The sequence below is a fragment of the Durio zibethinus genome, chromosome 7 (assembly GCF_047325235.1).
Source record: "Durio zibethinus cultivar Kanyao isolate XHJ-2024 chromosome 7, ASM4732523v1, whole genome shotgun sequence".
In the NCBI taxonomy this organism is placed as follows: Eukaryota; Viridiplantae; Streptophyta; class Magnoliopsida; order Malvales; family Malvaceae; genus Durio; species Durio zibethinus.
Window position 1 is genome coordinate 16021170 of NC_143168.1, and position 21178 is coordinate 16042347.

Here is a 21178-nt window from a genome sequence, read left to right on the forward strand (position 1 = left end):
TGAAAGCAACCATATCCCTTCTTAGCTTCTTGCAATGCATTTGGATATGTTCCTTTTTATCATAATAATAATATTCCATGTTCCTTCTCTTTTTAGTTGATTATATACTTATTGAAACTCTTCATATATTGTAGAAGCTTTCATATGATGAAAATTGTGATGTTCAACACATATTTGAATAAAATGAAATGGTGATTGCTTGTGAAAATGCCATAAAGTATTCGACCAAGGTAGTTTTCTTACTTGGCCGAAACTTACTCAACCATTTGTGGCAAAATGTTACTTGATCTTAAGTATTTGATTGTGTTTTTCTCATGTTTACTAAATTTTCAATGTGTTGGATTAATTTTTCAATGGAAAAATGCCAGTTGAATAGGTTGTTTGGTTGATTTTTATGTTTGGTTGGATTTTTACAGAACAAAATGATGGAACATTTAAACCAATTTCAAAAGTTTTTTATGTTTAATCCATTTTTCTTTTGAATTTTCATACAAAACTTGTTTGTAATTAATTTGGTTCTTTGTCATGCTTTTGTCATGTATTCACTAACGGTATTTGTGTAATTTCATTTTTTCACATGCATAATTTCATGAAAACCTTAAATCTAATGAAACCCCAAATTTCATAAAACCTTAAACCTTAAACTAAACTCTAGACCCTAAACCCAAACCCTAAACTCTAAACCTTAACTTAAACCCTAAACTAACCTTAATCCCTAACATAAACTCCAAACCAATCAAAACCTAAAAATCCAAACCAACCCTTCAACCCTAAAGCCAATCATGCATTTTTATGTTGTCAAGCATTCATTCTTCATCATTCAAGTTTAAATTATCATCCATTCATCGTATTATCATATTCATGTATTTCATGCATTTGTTTTCAAAAATACATTGCATGAAACATGCACACAAATGGTAATTTTACTTATTTCCTTCTCTTTTAATGCCAACTTCATGCATTCATTTTGCTACAAAATTCAAGCCATAAAATGAACCAATTTGGCATTATAATACTTGACCAAAATTTGAAATTTAATCATCTATATGTTAAGAAGCTATAGAAGAAAAAAAGGTAAGAGGAATGCCCTTGATAAACAATAAGCACAATTACACTAATTATGGCTTTTGCTAGCTTTTACCATAGAAAATCCTTCAAAATATGAACAAATTATCCAAAATTCATTATTTTCTTTATTTTTACTTACACATGAGAAAAATATGTATTTAGGAGTATTTTGTCACAATTTACAAGGAACCAGCCAAAATATAAAAAAAATTGCAATAACAATGAGTATAAAAATACTAAAATTTTAGTATAATCAATAGTTGAGCTTATCTTTAGTTTCATAGTTCTTAATAAGATTTTAGCTTGAAAATTGATGGAAAGGAAGAGTAGTTTGAGGAAAACAGCACACTAAAGTTTCAAGCTAATCAGAACGATGAAAAGGGTGTTTCGAGAGGTTAGGGTCATGAGCTAAAGTTGTAGATCCAGGCTATTTTGGATAATTTCAAAGAAAATCGATTTGAAAAAGGGGAAGTGGATACGACAACGAGCATTTAGGCAACTTTTGGAATAAACTCAAAACTAGTGATCGGCGATTGGTTATGACAGCAATGGTAGACCTTTGTTAAATTCTAGAAAGAGCTTTAAGTATCCGACAGCTTCATTAGTTTTGTAGAGAGAGAATAAAGTGATATGAAAGAAGAGATAAAGAGGAGGAAGAAAAGCGAAGAGGAAAGGGAAAATTTTGCTATTTAAAGAACAGTAAAATGATATCGTTTTGCTTTAGGGTGACTTATGCCCTAACTCAAATCCGACTCATAACCCAAGCCATTTGATCAAACTGCCAAACTAAGTTGAGTTGAGCCATGATAAAGATTGTTGAGCCCACACCAAGTTGACAAGCAAGATCTGAACCGCTAAGTCATTTTGAGCCATTGACTAACGTTGAGCAGCCCCAAATTTTATTTTTTTTGTTATTTAATTGTAGAATTTTTTTTACATAAGAAAATAAAAAGTCAAAAGTGTTTAAAAATAAAATTGGATATTAAATTCATGAAATCCTATTAAATTATTAGAAAATTTAATGGGTTTAAAAAATAATAATTTTTTAAAACTAAATTCATGAATCTTACTAAACTATTGAAATATTTTCATTGGTTAAAAATAATTTTAAAAAATTAAATTCATGAATCTTATCAAAATATTGAAATATTTCAAAGATTTAAAGAAAAATTTTGGAATATTAATTTGATCCTACCGGGTGATTGGAGGATTTTTTTAAAATAAAGTCTTATATTATTGGAAGATTTATTCCTTTAAAAAAATATAAATTTTTTAAAAAATTTTAATGATCCGACGATGGAGCTTCTTCAAGAATAATAGTAATCTTTCGAAATACTATGAGGTGAGGAAATATTTTTTAATTTTTACTAAATTATTAGAGTAATTTAAAAATAAATTTTGATATCAAATCATTTGAAAACATTTTCTAAGATGTTTTTTAGGTTTTTAATAACACAATCAAGGGATACTGTTTTTTTTTTTTTTTAATAACGTTATAAGGTCGCTATAACATTTTTTTACACAAAATCATATTTCCAAACTTAATTTGATTTAATAGATTAGAATTTACATTTAAGTTTAGGATCTCTTTAAAGGATGACGAATGATCAATCGTACTTAAATAAAAAAGATTAGTGACAATTCTATATCTTGTATCTAGCATCAAATTTTTAGACTTCTACATTATGATAGTAATTGATGGAACGAATGCACTAGTGCATACAAGCTCTGCACTTATGGCTGAAGCTTTAGCATCAACCCTGAGTTATGCTTTTGCTGTTAGAGGGGGATGGGGAAAAGTAACTTTCGAGTCCGATGATGAAGAGATTATCCAGAGATTGAATTCTGATAGGACGTATCATTGTTGGGAAACTTGGCTATTGAAGACAACTTTTTGTTGATGACGGATTGTTTGCAGCTCTCTTCCTTTTTTCATGTGAGAAGAAAGGCCAATTGTGTTGCTGATTGGGTGGCTAGGAAAACAAGACAGAGGTGCTTCCCTGATGACTGGTTTGTTTATTTGCCTAATAAACTGCTTGTTTTGCTGTAATTGTAATGTTCGGAATCAGTGTAAGCCCTAGGCCATTATGTTGAACAAAGAATGGGAAAGTGACTTTTAAGTTCAACTTGTAATATTTTACTTATTATACATCGATCAAGAAATGGTTAAATATTTTAATATTATCACTTCTTTTCTCCTATTAAAATTGTTAGATACTAGATTTAGACCCATGTTTCATTGTGGGATTATTTTTAATTTTTAAAATTATGTTTTGAATATGAGAAAGAAAAAAAAATTTTATATTAAATTTTATAGATAATAACATGTAAACAAATATAAGTGTATTATTTTTTTAATATAAAATTATAACTTAATTATATAAAAATATAGTTTTTTATTAAATTAAGATATTAAATAATATCTTTATTAAAATACTACATATATAAAAAATATAAATGAAATAAATAATAAAATATTTTCTTTTACATATCGTGAGGAGAGTCAGGTAGAGCACCTTAAACCTAATCGTGACTTGATCTAAATTGTTTAAAAAAGATAAAATATAACCCAATATTTATTTAAAAAAAATACATTGAGTGGATCATAATGAATTGAAATCCATTGAATCTAGGTTGTTTTGTTATTCCTATATTCATTGACTTATTTTTAACAAAATTTATCTAATAAATAAAATTTTAAAAAAATGATAAAAAATCAAAACGAGGTAGCATATGAATTTATTAAATTAAGATATTAAATAACTTTTTTAATAAAAGAATATATAAATATATACCGAAGTTGAGATATAACATCCAAAACTTTTCTTTGACCTAAGCTCACTGTAAAAGAACTCAACCCAATTATTCTGAATTGAAAAAAGTGCAACAACTAAATCAGATCGAATCATAATCTATCAAATACGAGTTATTTTGTCATCTCTATCTTAATTAATTTTTTAATTTCAAATTTTATCTAATAAAAAAAACCTAAAAAAGCAAATATTTAAAAAACAAAGAAAAAAAAAAAAAAAAGGGAGGTGCCATGCACCTGAGATAGGACAAAACAACTTAAATCCGTCTCTAACCCGACCTTATTTAAAACAAAATAAAACCTCAATTCAATTTTTTAATAAACAACGCACTTATGTTGAATGATATGAATCAAAATTTATCGGATACGAAATATTTTATCATCCTTACTCCATTGATTTTTTTTACAAAATTTATTTAATAAAAAATAGATTATAATTTTAAAATTTTTAAAATTTAATAAAAAATATTAAAACATAAAGAATGGAGAAAAAAATGGGATGTCTCGTGGACATCCTATCCTTCATCCATTCACTACAAAATTAACATATTAGATGTACCTAAAACAATTGAATTTGAATAAAATTATTTAAACCTAACCAAAATATAAAATGAAAAGCAACAAACATCTACCAACTGACCTGACAAAAATTGTTTGAGAAATAATTCCACTTATTCTCCCAACAGGCATCTACCAAGGGATTCATGACAAAATTTGGGGAAAGTTGAGTAAACTAAACATGTATGCAGAATCTTTTGCTTGCTCACCAACCAAGGAATAACAAAAGAAATCAAAATAATATCATACATCCAATTTTAAAAGGCTAAAAAAGGTTGTTCTTATAACTTAACAATAAATGTTTGTATTTTTCTATTAAAAAATGGGATTTGAATCTTGTCTTCTTAACAATGTTATTTGATATTACAAATAAAAAGAAAAGGTCTCTACGAATTTCATTCTTTAGCAACTTGACTAATTTTATAATCAAAAGGACCTAATTGAAACCACTTCCAACACTTTTGTATAGTGATTGACCAAAAACATATCAATGTTGTCATCAATTCACCCATAATCTTGATTTGTTTAACACTAAACAATTGCCAAGGTACAAAAAAAAAAGTGTTTAATTTATATTATATGTATATATATTGAGAAAATAATTTTTTTTTTTTAGTAATAGCAGTGTATCTCTAATTTTACTTAAACCTAACCCTTTACACGATGAGAACTTAATGCATTTGATATTTTACCCGTGGAATGCATTTTCTGCAAAGATTGAACTCAAATTGACAAGGAAAGAGAACTCCTTTGTCCAAATATCCAAAATTGAATGTGCCGAAATTCCAGAGGTGGTAGTTGTTTCTAAAACTTAGTTGGAACGCGTTTGTTGAGACAGAAAAAATGAGCAAGGTCATTTAACAACGTCTTAGCATTAAACTCCAAATGTTTTAAAAAGAAAGCATTGGATTGGAGAATTTGGTGCATATATCACTTTATTATTTATTTAAAAAAAAATAGAAAACAAATAATAACAAAAACGTAATAAAAGTATCAACCAAACAAAATATTTAAAATCCAATTTTGTCTTTCAAAAACAAAACTTTATAATATACAAAAGTGGATCGCATAAACTATAACGCAGTAAGCATTTTTTTTTATATATCTGTTGTCTAGGATATACAAAGAGGGAAGATGCAGAAAGGTACAAGAAAACAATTTGCCATTTAAAAAGATTTTCAATAAATTATAAAGAAAGAGTCACTTTTGTATTTTTCATATAGTCAATGAATTAGCAATGTCATATAACTAATGATTTGGGGAAAGGCAATGTTGCTGTCTTGATGACTCATCGGATTGATGGCCCTTTGTCTTTAATTTCATAGATATTGTTAATAAGACCAATGAACAACCAATTGTTTACCTGTCCAGTTGAATTGGCAAATATTATTAATATGATTGACGTGCCTTGTTTTGTTGTGTGGTGTGGAGTGGATGCACCTCTGCATGCATATATTCGTTGCTTTGCTTTGTTTTTTGTTGACCGAGTAAAAAGTACTAGTTTTGCATATACCATTGGCAGAAATGGAAATGGACTCTCATATGCAGAAAGTTTTGCCTACAGAAGAAGAAGATTATGATAGAGCAAAAGAGCTGAAGGCCTTTGATGACACAAAAGCCGGTGTTAAGGGACTTGTTGATGCTGGTGTAGTTACAATTCCTCGAATTTTTTGCTTGCCGCCTGAAGATATACTGTCTGCAAAGTTGGATGATCATCATGTAGATAGTTTTCAGATTCCCATCATAGATCTAAAAGATATAAAATCAGATCCTGATGCACACACAGAAATTGTTGAAAAGATCAAATATGCATCAGAGAAATGGGGGTTCTTCCAGCTTATAAACCACAGCATCCCGCAAGACGTCATGAACAAGGTCCTTGCAGGTGTTCATAGATTCCATGAGCAACCCAATGACGTGAAGATGGGATTCTACTCACGTGAGAATGAGAAGAAGGTGAGATTTACTAGCAACTATGATTTGTACCAGTCAAAAGCTGCTAGTTGGAGGGACACTTTGGTTTGTGTCATGGCTCCAAATCCTCCACCTCCAGAGGAGTATCCCTTTGCTTGCAGGTAGACATGACAAACTCTAAGATCGACCCAGCGGCAACCATAGTTACACTTACATATGTTTGTTTTTGTCAGAATACTATTGATAGAATTTTACTCATGACCTTCAAATTAATGCAGAGAAATACTGATGGAGTACTCAAAGCATGTTCAGAACATAAGCCAAATTCTTTTTGGTTTGCTGTCCGAGGCCCTTGGTCTCAACCCTTCTCACCTCACAGATATGGGGTGTATGGAAGGGCATGCCCTTTTTTGTCAGTACTATCCGGCTTGCCCTGAACCTGACCGGACTCTAGGACATGCCAAACACTGTGATCCTGACTTTCTCACAGTCCTTTTACAAGATCAAATTGGAGGTCTCCAAGTTCTTCACCAAGATCACTGGATTGATGTCCCACCACTGGAAGGAGCTCTAATAGTTAATATTGGCGACCTCTTACAGGTATGTATGCAGGAACATAAATAAAATTAAAGACCCTGGAATTTATGCATGCACCGTCCGTCTTAATCCATTCGGATTTGCTTCTACTTTCATGTCTGTCTAACCAATTTATTTTATAAACAATTCGCTTATTTCCCACTATTTTCATGACAATTAAATGCGGTTTTTGAAAAAAAATATTGTAAAACTTAGAGAAAAATACAGAACAATACAAAATTTTGGTTTTATCAACAGGAGGGATATAATTTCAATTACTGTTCCAATGCAGCTGATCTCCAACGACAAGTTCAGGAGCGTTCAGCACAGAGTTTTGGCTAATCGTGCAGGCCCAAGAGTATCAGTGGTCTGCTTATTCAGTACAACTCATTTTCAACCATCGAACAAGTTTTGCGGCCCCATAAAGGAATTGTTATCAGCAAGTAATCCACCTTTGTACAAGGAAACCTTGATAAAGGATTTTCTAAACTTCCACTGCTCCTTGGGAGTACTCAACAATCATGATTGTGCACTTGCTTTTTTGAGATTGTAATGTTGAAAACAATAAATCCCCTCGTATTGTACCGCAGAAAATAAATAAATAAATTGCAAATTCCATTTTAGTCTATAAAAAAATGAAAAATTAGTGGTAATTTTGTAATGACGTTTCACTTACAAACGTTACTAGCTTTCGCTTAAAGGAAACTATTTAAAATTTAGTGGAGTGAGAAACCCAGTTGGAGTTGGGATAGTCTGGATAGCCGAGAATTGTCCCACACCTCCGAGGGATAATGCCTCTCAATGCCCCGCCATCACTTTAACAGAGGGCAGAAAACCAAGGAGAAGTTATCTAGTTAATCTCTTCTCCAAAGCATTCCATGGACCACAAAATTCTTCATTAGTGATACTCTAATTAGTAATTCGGCTTAGCGTTGAATAATATTGAATAATATAAAAAGTCAATTTGGTAGAAGAAAACTCCATGTTCGATTTACCATAATATTCTTTACCATTAATATATAGTTCATTTTAACCATTTACTTTTCGTTAATGTTGCAAATTTCATAGCAGTAGGAAACACGCCTTATGCGTATATAAAATACAAATATAAATCAATAAATCAATTACGGTTTAATTGAATAAACCAGAGAAGTGAGAAATACAATTTAAAAATCCAAAGAAATAATTTGATCCTTCCTATACCTTATAAATTTTAGAAATATTTCGATCTTGGGTCTATCTAGAAATTCAATTATAAGATGTCAAATGAACAAAATGTCAAAAAAAAGAAAAAAGAGAGAAAAAAAAGTGGTTTAAATTAAAAAGCAAAAATAAATAAATACAAGAAAGTTTTAATAGTTGGTAAAATCGGTGGACATTGATGTTATTTACTTATCAGCTATCGCTCACTACTAAGTAATACATGTGCAATATGCATAAAACTCGTATATAATGAAATAATCAATGAGTAGATCATCTAATCAACTGGAATTATTGATTAAAAATATAACTAAAGTAATTTGAAAAATAACATTTTTCTTTTGACAAAAAATTACTTTCGTAGAAAAAAATAATTATGGAAAAAGTGATTATCAGGAAAATGGAAAAAACTTAAAACCATTTTATAGATTTAATATTAAGAAGAAAATATATTTTTTTATTAAAAAAACTATAAGTCAAACTTCTCTTAACAATTAATGCAGCCAAAAGAATCTAATCATCTAGCTCTACTCACTTTTATAATCTTTAGATAAAATTTTTTAGCTGAAATTTATGAAAATTTTTATTAAAAAATTTAAAAAATTAAAATTGAAGTTCTAAATTGATAGATTGAAATATCTTATTATATAAATTATGTAAAATTTAAAAAAAATTTTAAAAAAATTATATATTTTTTAAATAAGTATTTTTATTAAAAATTTTAATAGAATTTTTACTGTTGAATAAGTATTAATCAAATTTGAATTATAATTTGTATTTTCAATTTTTTTTATATATTATTAATATTTTAGTGAACTCTTCAATTTTCCAATTTAGATTTTTTATTAATATTTTTTATTCAATTTTTTTTAGTAAAAAACTTTATGAATTTCACCTAAAACTTTATCTAAGTCTTGCCCCTTTTATAATATTGTGGTCTGTGGCATTATGTAAATGTGTCAAAACGAAAGATATTTACACAATTAATGTAATGTTCTGATACATCTAATGAGCACCACCAAGCTCCCACTCATGGTCTTATCTCTATAGAATTTGAACTAATTGTTAACACTGTACCTACTCCTACTTTTCTTCGTTTTACTTGGTAAGAGAAACTCCTCATCATCTCAGTGATTATCGTTTTCTTTCTGCTATTTTTAACCTACAAGAACGTCAATCTTACCGTGAGGCTAGTACTAATCCTTATTGGCAGCAAGCTACGACTGAAGAAATTCAAGCTCTTGAGAAAATTCATACTTGGGATCTAGTTGACCTTCCTTTTGTCAAGACTTCGGTTGGCTACAAATGGGTTTACAAAATCAATACCTGTTTTGAGGGATCTATTGAAAGATATAAAGTTTGTTTAATGGCCAAGGATTATAATCAGGAGTATGGGATTGATTATGAAGAAACCTTAGTTATGCGAAGCCTCTTAGCCATTGTTGCTGTTAAGCATTGGAAACTTTTTCAAATGGATGTCAAAAATGCTTTTTCAATAGTGATCTTCAAGAAGAAGTATATATGTTTCCTTCACCTGGTTAATCTCATCCTCCTTATATAGTTTGTAAACTTCAGCGAGTTTTATATGGATTAAAATAGGCATCCATAACTTGGTTTGCAAAATTCAATTATACTTTTGCTTATCTTGGTTTTACTTCCAACTTTAATGGCTCTAATTATTTGTTCGACATACAAATTAGGGCATTGTTGTTGTTGTTGTTCTTCTTCTTCTTCTTTTATGTGGATGATATGATAATCACTAATGATGATCAGTCTTGCATTGCTGAATTAAAATAGTTTCTTCATAAGCAATTTGAAATTAAGGATTTTGACTCTTTTAGTTATTTCTTGGGCCTTTAAATATCACCTAATTCTAATGGATCTTCCTCAGGCTAAATATGTATCTGATTTACTTTCTCGAGCTAGTCTTATTATTGTAAAACTGTATCTACCCCTTTGGAGCCTAATTTTAAGCTTACTCAAATGGATTGTACTTTACTCCTTGATTCTACATTATATCGCCAACTTGTTGGCAATCTAGTTTAACTCATAGTAGCTAGACCTGATATTACTTATGATGTTCATCTAGTTAGCCAATTTATGGTTGCAATTCGTTCAACTCATTTTCAGCTATTCTTCGGATTCTTTGTTATGTCAAAGGCACGCTATTTCATGGACTTCAATTTTCTACTCACACTTTCTTAACATTTTTCGTGTATTCTGATGTCGAATGGGTTGGATATCCTACAAATTGTCATTCCACCACTGGTTATGGTTTCCTTTTTAGGAGATTCTCTTATTTCATAGCGAAGCAAAAAACAAACGGTAGTTGCTCGATGTAACACTGAATCAGAATATTGTGCTCTCACTGATGCCACTTTAGAATTACTTTGGCTTCGACATTTATTAGCAGATATGGGCATCTCACCATCCTCTGCCTCCAAACTTTATTGCGATAATCACAATGCTATTCAGATTGCTTATAATGATGTATTTCATGAATGCATCAAGCATATTGGATTGATTGTCATCTTATACGGCATAATGCATTGTAAGGGACTATTTTTCTAACTTCTGTGTTTTCTTCAAATCAAACTACTAATATTTTTACTAAGACACATTTCTCTTGCTAGTTTCAAGAATTAATTAACAAATTCAAGTTGGCATCTGAAATACCATTTTAAGTTTGATGGAGTGTTAATGTAATATTTTGTAATATTATGTAATTATATTATCAAATATAATATATTAGGGATTACGATATTATAATTAAAATAATATCTAAAATTACAATATGATTACGATATCGAATGAAATTTTTACTTTAATTATTAAGAGTCTTTTATATATAAATAGAATATTTCTGTATAGTATTTATTCAAGCTAATAAATTCAATATATTTGTCTTTCTAACATGCACAGAATTCAAGTATCTTGTATTCTTAACCTTTGTCGTTATATAGCTTAACCAACATTACTCCATTTAATTTACTTGAAAAATATATGGTGTGCAAAGAAAATTATTCTTAATTATCACTTTGCGAAGGAAATATATTCTTAACTATTATTATTATACAATTTTTTTGAACAGTTAGAAATAAGAATCATTATAAATACAAACACACAATATTAAATTTAAGAATTGAAACATTAGAAAGAATTTCAACCAAAAAAAAAAAAAATTAAAAAAATAAAAACATAAAAACATAAAAACACTAAGTATATAATAAAATCAATTATAGCACTTCTACAATAATCACAATTAAATAGTTAAAACTATTAAGACTACAACATTATTTCAAACTCTTATAAGTTATTAGTATTAATATATGAATTGGATTATAATTCAGCTTGTCAAAGCTAACACTGAGTAGAATTATTAATTGATTATATTACTAATTTTTAATAAATATCAAATTTAAGAATATAATGAATAACCATGCCTATTTCATTCAATTCAAAAGAATCTTTACATTCGTACTTTATATGCATTATAGATTATAGATGTTTAAATATTGCATTTAAATGTTTAACACTATGAAAATTAAGGAAACCAAAATGAAACAATGAAAAAAAAATAGTTTTGTAAGATACAAAAAATTTGGAAGAAATTAATCGATGGTTTTCTGTTGGTCAAGATATTCAAAATTCAATAATTGGGTAAATAGTTAATAAAAAAAACAAAAAACAAAATTGAATGCCTAGTATAGAATGTTAAGAAATGAAGAGCTCAAGATAAATATGAAAAAAAGGAAATTAAAGATTTAATGGGTTAAACTTTAATGTAACCCGTGTAAGTATAATCCAATATCACTAAATACCAAATTTAATCATATCGTGTACACGTTTGGGCGGTAATGGTTGATAAACGAAAGCAACATTGATCCTAGAGACATAATTAGTCCTCTTCGCTCTTTTATTACTGATGGCTCTCAATGGCTAGATACTATTAATTAGAAGTGAAAAGGAGACTTTAGCCAAATATTATTAAAACCTTAAAACCTTCTCATTAAAGGCTTATTGGACCAAAGCCTTACATAATTGCCAAACCACACTGACCCAATGAGATGTACAAAACCCACACATAAGTGATTATTTTAAATTATTTAGACTTTGATATTTATCTTGTATTAAGGTTAAAATTATCAACCTATTTTATTAAATATTAAAATCACCAATTATTTGTAGCTCACTTACTAGAAAATTATAACATTCTCCCCTTTGGTCAATATGAATTGAGTTGTTTGATTTTAAAAAATATAATTTAGAAAACAAGATTCTAAGCTGATTAACTTTATTTTAATGTAGTCATAGTCTTCAAAAAACAATTTAGCACTTAAAATAACATCTTAATGATCTTATCTAATAAAACCATCTAATACGAATCATGGTAGCTTTTATGCCCCTTATCAATACAAGACCAATCTACGGTTACAAGTATCAGAGACTTTATTGATAATGGATCTCAGTGTGGCCGTGTAGCAAGAAAATAATATATAAATATGATCTCAATGTATTATTTTCATTGTCAATACTCTTGTCAATTTCTCTAAACTAATTGAAAAGTCTCCCTGCCATCCAAATATGCCTGTATGTCTCATTCACATCCTCGAGGTTACTTATAGTATCACTTATGAAATATACCCAAATGACATTAAAGTTATACTTAAAAAGATACCAAGTCTTAAAATTTTATAATATGACATGTCACTATGAGATTGCATATATAATAATAAACATAAATACAAATAACAACTATGATGTATATATAAAACAATTGTATCCATTTAACTTTATGGTACTTTATGAACTTATTCATCTCAAACTATATCTTATAGGTAATTTGCTATAACATGTGATACATTTAACAAAGTAAAGAAACCTAAAACAATAATGATTTCAAAATCAAATTTACAATACATCATTGCCATAACCAATTCAATACCTTCACAAGTTCTATTTTTCATAATTATGGATATCCAAATTATGAATTGGCAATACCATATTCCTCACATAGAAAAAATGTCTTTATATTATCAAATAACAATGACTCCTATTGGTTTAGTGAATCACAAGCATGTTCTAATTAGATTCAAAATTATAAATAAGGAGCACAACAATAAATGGAGTCATAACAAAATTAGCTATTTTTGCACTAATACCAAATGTGATAACTATTATTCTTGGACTTCTATGATGTCATTTTAATAAACCACTCCCCAAATTACTAACATATAATGAACAAAATTTTCATATTTATATGTTCATACAATTCAAATTTCTTAATATCTCTACATGAGATATTTGTAATAAATTTGAAATTCTTGAATTATCAAACTTTTATGTTTAAAATGTGCCTAAACCAATAGCATGTGAACTCCACTGACCTTAACCTATATAATATCTCTAAATCAATAATTTTAGGGTATTTATGAGTTCTTACTACTTTAAAACATATGCGAAAGAATTCCCACTAATTTTCACTTCCTTTAAAAGAATAGTTTTGGCACGAATAATTATAAAGATAATAGCAAAAAAAATCAAAACCATTATATTATCATTCTTTAAAATAACACTTAAAATTAATTCATATATAGTTCAAAACAAAAGGGAGTGAAATGAGAGAAAATTATAAAATGCTTTCTCTTTCAAAAGTAAACCAATAGAATTCAAGAAAGATTTTAAAGGAAGGTATTGAACCAATCAAAACAAAACAAGTAGTATAATTATTTGCACAAAACTTCATTTCTCAAATCTCACATGTATGATAAGTATAAAATAATATTCTCCCTTCACATATGAGTTCCTTAAAAGAAAATAGTAAATTTTCTTTAGAAAAACACATTATCAACAAATGACAACAATATATCTTTTTCAAATCAATAACTGCTAGGTTTGATAATATTAGTTAAGATAACTAAACTAATATCTTAACTAAGAGTTAAACAAGCAACATGAATATTTGTCAAAATAAAATTTTATTTAAAAAATTTTCAATTTTACTTAAAACAAATTGAGATATCATAATAATTTTAAAATTTTCTTGTGTGGAAGCTAATCATTTTGGCTATCATAAGACATTGTACAGCAAATGTATATCTCTAGATGTAATAAATTAAAGTGACTAACAATTTATAAACTTACTATATTGTACAAAATATCCAAAAACTTATCATTAATGGCAGACATTGACTTATGATAACAATTATTCAATCATTCTGAAATTCAAAACAAAAGCCAATCATAATCCAAACATATGGGCCTTTAATCAATTCAACATATTTACTAGTCTTATCAATAATAACCAAGGTGCCTTATAACAATTGTAATCTTGGGCAATCTTTTAAAGAAAACAATATAAATTTGTGTGATCACACCACAAAAGAAAAAATACAAACACTATTGAAAATATATCCCTTTTGGGCAAATAAATTTCATTAGTCTATATATCATTTCATTTCATAAAATATAGTTTATAATTATCTCAAAATTAAAAACACATACCACCCATTTTGGGCAGATAATCATATGTAATAACTTAGATATAATACCATAACAATATAAGAAATTTCATAATCATTACAGTTCTACTAATTTTTTTTTTATGTCTATTTATACATGTGATTACTCCAAATGAAATATCAATCTAAATGTACCTCTATGGATCACTAAAAGATAAACATTAGAATACCCAATACCATTTTAAGCACCTTAAAATTTTTTTTAAGTCATACTCTATAATCATGCTATTAATCAACAAAAACATTTAGAATGCCATATTACCAAGTAAATTTTCTTAACAAATAATAATGCTTTTATTATGACATCTCAATTCAAGCATGATTACAAAAAATTTTTAAATTAAAATAAAAATGAACTAGCCACAAAGAATATCTACCAATACAGATATACTTACTGAGATTTTAAAAAAAATTTTAATTTTCATACCATAAATCTTAACATAATAGTATATGATGAATATCAATAACACAATTTTTTTCTAAACAAATTTATACACATAATGATTATGGTATAAACAAGTCACATGTTCACATGAGAAATATTATACTTTTAATATTACCAAGCATGAGCTATGATTAAAAAAAAATTAAGGCTAATTAACCTAACAAGCTTTAGTGACATTATATGTCAATAAAAACCTTTCATACTTTGAAATTTGCAAAACTAATTTTATTTACTCTTTTAGAATAAAACTTTTACTCATATCCATTTTAACTTTCACAACTCATTATTATTTATTACTCGGGGTATTGATGATAAAATTTATCATGTTTCATAATACCAAAGATATATTCCAAAAACTTACTAAAAAATAAAAATTTGCTTACTGGTCTATCAAAATATTATAATAATATAATTACAAAATAATTAATATCTTATAAGAACAAACTTAATTTAACAAGTATTTTGTAAAAATAAAAAATTTTAAAAGATAGTCTAACAATTTATGTGAAGTAAATTCATTATGCAACTATTTAATATATGTCAATTTACATAACATTTTTTTTGAAAGTTAAGAGAAAATTTTATTCATAATAGAGCTTTGGAATTACAATCAAGCTACCTTATCAGAACTGCGGTTGACTCCCAACTTAGCAAAGGAGTCTGGAAAATGGTTTGCTTCCCTACAAACATAAATAGAAGAGATCTTCTTAAAACATGCATACAAATTGAGCATTTTGCTAAAAATATCATTGGACTTCTGCGGACTGTCGCATAGATTGTTAAGCCAAGAGATAACAACTTTCAATCGCTTTTAATGATAATCTCTGGTAAAAATGTCAAAATTTGCTCCATCCAAAATAGAGAGGGCCCCACATACTGCTAATAGTGTAGCCTGATTTGAATCTTTAGTACCTGTGTTCTTTGAAAAAAAAAAGCCAAACAATATTAGGTAGTGTGATGAAAAAAATAGGGAGGTGCATGTTAGAAAACTTTCTCAACTCACGTTAGTGAGGCTTTATTGAGCTTAGAATTTTCTCGTCTTCTGTGATTTTCTCACCATTTCTTGGCAATTGCATCAAAAAATTGACTCTTGTTTCTATTAATTCTTGATCATTCATTGATAGATATAGTGTGCCACTGTAACTTCTTAACTGTTTGTTGAAATTTTGATGAGTCAATTAGGGAAAACTGGTATGACTTCTAAATCGATCAAGAGCTCTGCAATTAATGGACGAGGAGTGCAAATGAATGATCATAATGTTGAGCTAATTCAAAAGGAGAACATAATGGATTGGAGGAATTCATTTGCAGCTTCAATCTATCAAACATCAGAGTATTTTCCACCTTAGAAGGCTGATGGAAGATTAACAATAAAATCATCGAATGACGTCGTTGAGGAAGGGATTCATCAATGACAAAATTCCTTAGTGGCTTAGTTCATCGGTAAGATGCCTAACTTCAGTCTATTTCAGAGGATGGTTAATGTTTTATAGGGTAAGTGTGGTCTAATTGGGACCAAGCCAACAGGAATGAACCTGTTTGTGATTCAATTCCCAAATGAAGAAGCTAGGGATTGGGTGATAGAGCATGGGCCATGGCATATTCAAAACAAGCCACTAATAGCTCGAAAATGGGAACCAGGAATGAGATCTCTAGAGTTTAACATGGAGATGCTGCCAGTGTAGGTGCAACTAGGAAATGTACCTTTAGAGCTATATTAGAAAAAAAAAGGCTGAGCTACATAGCTAGTGCACTGGGTAATCCATTGTACATGGATTCGATCATTGCAAATAAGCAAAGATTGGCTTATGCAAAAATTTGTATTGCGATGGAGGCAAGTATGGAGATCCTAAGGTACATTGATGTCGAACAGAGGGATGGATCAATCATATCAGTTTTAGTCAAGATACCATGGCTGCCACAGAGATGCATGCACTGTTGCATATTCGGGCACATTGATAAGGCTTGTACACAGAAACCAATTAAGGCGGTAGCAAAGGTCTGGGCACCAAAAGTAAAAGGGAAATTTGGTTGTACCCGAGGCAAAGAAGAATGATGTTGTTGAGATGCAGCCAGATAGTGCTAAAAGAAAAAATAAGGAGATTGAAACTGCTCCCCCAATTGCCAGAGCAGGCTCTGTTAACAGATTTGCAATCTTAGAGGTTGTGTAAGAGTCAGAATTGGTAGTGGATGAGAATAACGTAGAAATGGACCCGAAAGATACAACTGTGAAATTGATACCACCTTCATCAAGGAAACAGAGAGCAGCAGCTGTAGGTGTTGCTGATCTGATGAAGGCCCTGAAAAGCAATAAGAAATGACCAATTGATAAGGGTAAAAAGGTTAAGGCAGGAGCCTTTGCCTCTGGGAGTAAACCTTGTTGTTCATTATCATAAAGCTGATTGTATGGAACACAAGAGGATTCAATGATCCTCAAAAACAAATAAGTGTTGTAAATAGAATATACAAAATAAAGGTAGATGTGATTTGCTTAATAGAAACCAGAATAAAGCAACATAAAATGCAGCCTGTTCTAGATAAGCACTTTCAAATTTGGGGTATATTTCATAATTACTCAATATCTTCGAATGGAAGGATATGGATGCTATGGAGGGATAATGTGAAAATTGATCTGTTGGAACTCTCTAAACAAAGTATCACCTGCCATACACCATACGAATCCAGGGCAACTTATTTCTCTGCCATATATAGTAGCAATGATGGAGTTCAAAGAAGGAACTTGTAGCTGAACTTATCACATGTCAATGGCACAATACAAGGCAATCTTTAGATGCTAGCAGGGGACTTTAATGTCATAGCCCACCTAGCTAAAAGCTTGGATTATAATGGTACTCAGAATTCAAATACTGATATAAGGGAATTTCCGAATTGCTTAACTCAGTTAGGCCTGTTTAATCATGCTTATGTTGGACCTCAATTTATTTGGTCCAACCACCAACCAAAAAACTACTTAGCAAAGAAGCTGGATAAAATATTGATAAATGACACATGGCTCTCAGTATTCGTACAGTCGTATGTTGAGTATCTAGCTCCAGAGGTTTCAGATCATTGTGCAGCACTAATCAAAGCTTAGAATGGCTACCTAGTGCCCACTAAAGCCCTTAAAGTTTTTTAACTACTAGATTGGGAATCTAAAGTTCAAGTTAGTAGTGGAGAACTCTTGGCAAGTCCCTATCAAGGGTACTTCAATGTTAATCTCGCACAAAATGTTAAAGAGGTTGAACCTATTGCTAAGGTAGTTTAACCTGAATTGCTATGGAAATCTACCTGGAAGAGTGAAAGAAAAAAGGGCAAAACTAGATGCAATACAAAAGGCTACTTTATCTCAAAATCTTTCAGTAGAATTGGTGAGAAAGGAGAGAAGTATACATGAGGAAGTCATAGTGTTGATTAAGGTTGAAGAGAGTTACTTTAGACAAAAATCAAGAATAAAGTGGCTGTAAGAAGGTGATCAAAATACAAAGTATTTCCATGAGATGGTAGAAGAAGCAAAGTAAGAATACTATAAGGGTCTTAATGGATGCAGAGGGAAGGAGACTGGACACGTTTGACCAGATTTCGCAAGAAGCAATATCCTTCTTTCAAAAGGTAATAGGAACTGTTGACCAAAATGTTATAGGCTACACCATTGCTGAGCAATTGCAAGGGATTCTAACCAAATAAGCCCAAGATACCTTAGGGCATCCAGTGACCAAAGAAAAAAATTCAAAAAACCATGTTCTCACTAAATGGAGAGAAGTTCCCTAGACCAAATACCAGCAGGTCTAGGCTTGCCAATGGTAAACCCATCCACGTTGATTTTCCAAATCTCCCAAATGGAGGGGGCAACCACAATACATGTATTCTGACCGATTTTCTAGGCAGCGGAGTTGTGATATCTTGAATGCTTGACTGGAAGCTTGTGACCAAAAAGTTCATGTTTGGAAATTTGGCTTTCATCCACCATCCAAGTCTAATGGAAATTAAGTTATAGATTTGGTCAAGCGAACAAATTTCTAATTAAAGGTCGTTTTATTTCTGGCAAGCCAAATAAACCAAACAATGGCATATAACAAAGCCTTCTATATGAGTTTTTGTTAAGACTTCACTAATAATTGCCCAATGATGCCTTACTGTTGGCAGCATTTACACTAAATTTCCAAGAGAAGTTGCAAAATATCAGGAGATGGTCAACTGATTCTGGTTCATTACAGAAAACACATTTATTTACTTGGTTTCTTAGACAACCTCTTGCATGAAATATTTTCATCATTGGTATGCAACCCCTTAGTGCTTTCCAACAAAATATCTCAACCTTTGGTGGTGCAATCCTTTTTCAAATCTAGCTTTCAACCAAAGTTTCACTGTTTCAATAACTTTCTAGCTCCTTTCGAAAAGATTTACTGCAATAAACCCCATTTCTTGTGTGAGACCATATGAATCTATTGGACGCCCAAGGAGAGAGGAAAACAAAGTTCAGCAGATCCATCAAGTGCCCCCATAAATCCTTTTCCTAATCAAACAAATTTCTTCTTAGTTGAATACTCTAGCACCAATCCGTTCCAACCAGTTTTCCATAATCTCTGATGTTTTTACCTTTATTAACAGCCAAAGCATAGATTCTTGAGAAAGCATTTTTCAAAGTGAGACCATTCAGCCATTTTTCTAGAAGGAAACTAGAAGAAATAAGGTTAGAAAAACTTGATTGGACAAAACTATAAGTGCACAGGATGTACAAATAATAATAGTTATTTTTCGATTAAGATACTATTTATAAGAGATTAGGTAAAGAAATTCCCAAACAAAATATATATTATCCCTATACCCCTCTATAGTTGGCTCGATCAACAAATAAACATGAAAAGTAACTACAAAAATAAAAATGAATAAAGCATAAAAAATATAAAGCTAAGTAAAAGAGAAAATGAACAAGAACAAAGAGTAAATGCATGATATAAAATATAAAATACAATAGCTAAATCAAGGTAAAAACAAATATGAAGTAAAATTGAACTAATAAAAATGCAATATATAGATAACATTGCAAAATCAAAAATTCTCAACTAACTTAAACTAAATCGTAACTTGCAACATAGCAATCTAAATGCCAACAAAGTAATGAACTAAAACTCAAAGACACAAAATCACATAAAGAACTTGATTAAAAACATGTTTGAAACTCAAATGAAAATAAAAAATTGCAATAACTTAAGTAAGAAGCTAAAACCAAAACTATCTTGTAAACTTGGAATTATGAATTTAAGCTACTATTTTTAAATCACAAAAGAACTCTGATCAAATGGAAACAAGCTGGAAATTCAAAGATCTGTCTAAGAACATAATGAAAAATGAATATGAAAGGATGAAGAAAAATTGCACAAACTGATGAAAGAACAATAAATCCAAAAGTAGTGACTAACTTGTAACCTGAAATTGCACCAGTTGTTTTAGATCTAAATACTACTCAAAAAAATGATCATGACTTGGAATTAGAAGGATAAATTAAGGAACTAAGAGGAAAATTGAATTAACAAGAAAAAAAAAAAGCAAGAAAAATGCAAGAACTAGCTAAAGAAAACCATAAAAGAATTTCAAAATCCAACATCAACTCACTGAGTTGATGAAAGAAAATTATATCTAGAAGCCTATAGTCACAATGAACTCACAATGAGCTAAGAAACACAACATCAACAAGTTTACTACAAAATCAAGCAAGAAAATCATAACAAAGATAAGAAAAACAAGCTTAATGAAATAGTATATCTAGATTTACTTAAAGTAGAAGTAAACAAAACACTGTCAACAAAATTCATCCAAATAGCCAACAAATCCGTGAATTAAATTGCAACAAAATGAAAATAAGTATGTAAATAAGTAAATATAAGAGATCAAAGGTTTAAAGAAGCAAACAAATCACCTAAAGGAGAGAAGAACCAAGCTCTAACTTGAATTGCACACCTGATCCTCATTGCCTTTAGGGTTTCAACATCAAATTACAAAAATTAACTGTATTGATTGGGAATGAATTTATTGCCAATTTTTTACCATTTTAAAGCCTAAAGAGTTCAAAAATTATGAAAAAAA

The 21178-nt window shown here is 29.6% G+C and overlaps 1 protein-coding gene across 1 annotated transcript; it reads left to right on the forward strand.

The window, feature by feature from the left end:
* Positions 1–5837: 5837 nt before the first annotated feature.
* LOC111277703 (1-aminocyclopropane-1-carboxylate oxidase homolog 1-like) lies at positions 5838–7556 on the forward strand. Its single transcript, XM_022864115.2, has 3 exons — positions 5838–6513; positions 6631–6952; positions 7221–7556. The coding sequence occupies exons 1-3, from the start codon at positions 5963–5965 to the stop codon at positions 7479–7481; spliced, it is 1134 nt and encodes a 377-aa protein (XP_022719850.1). The 5' UTR covers positions 5838–5962; the 3' UTR covers positions 7482–7556.
* Positions 7557–21178: the final 13622 nt, after the last annotated feature.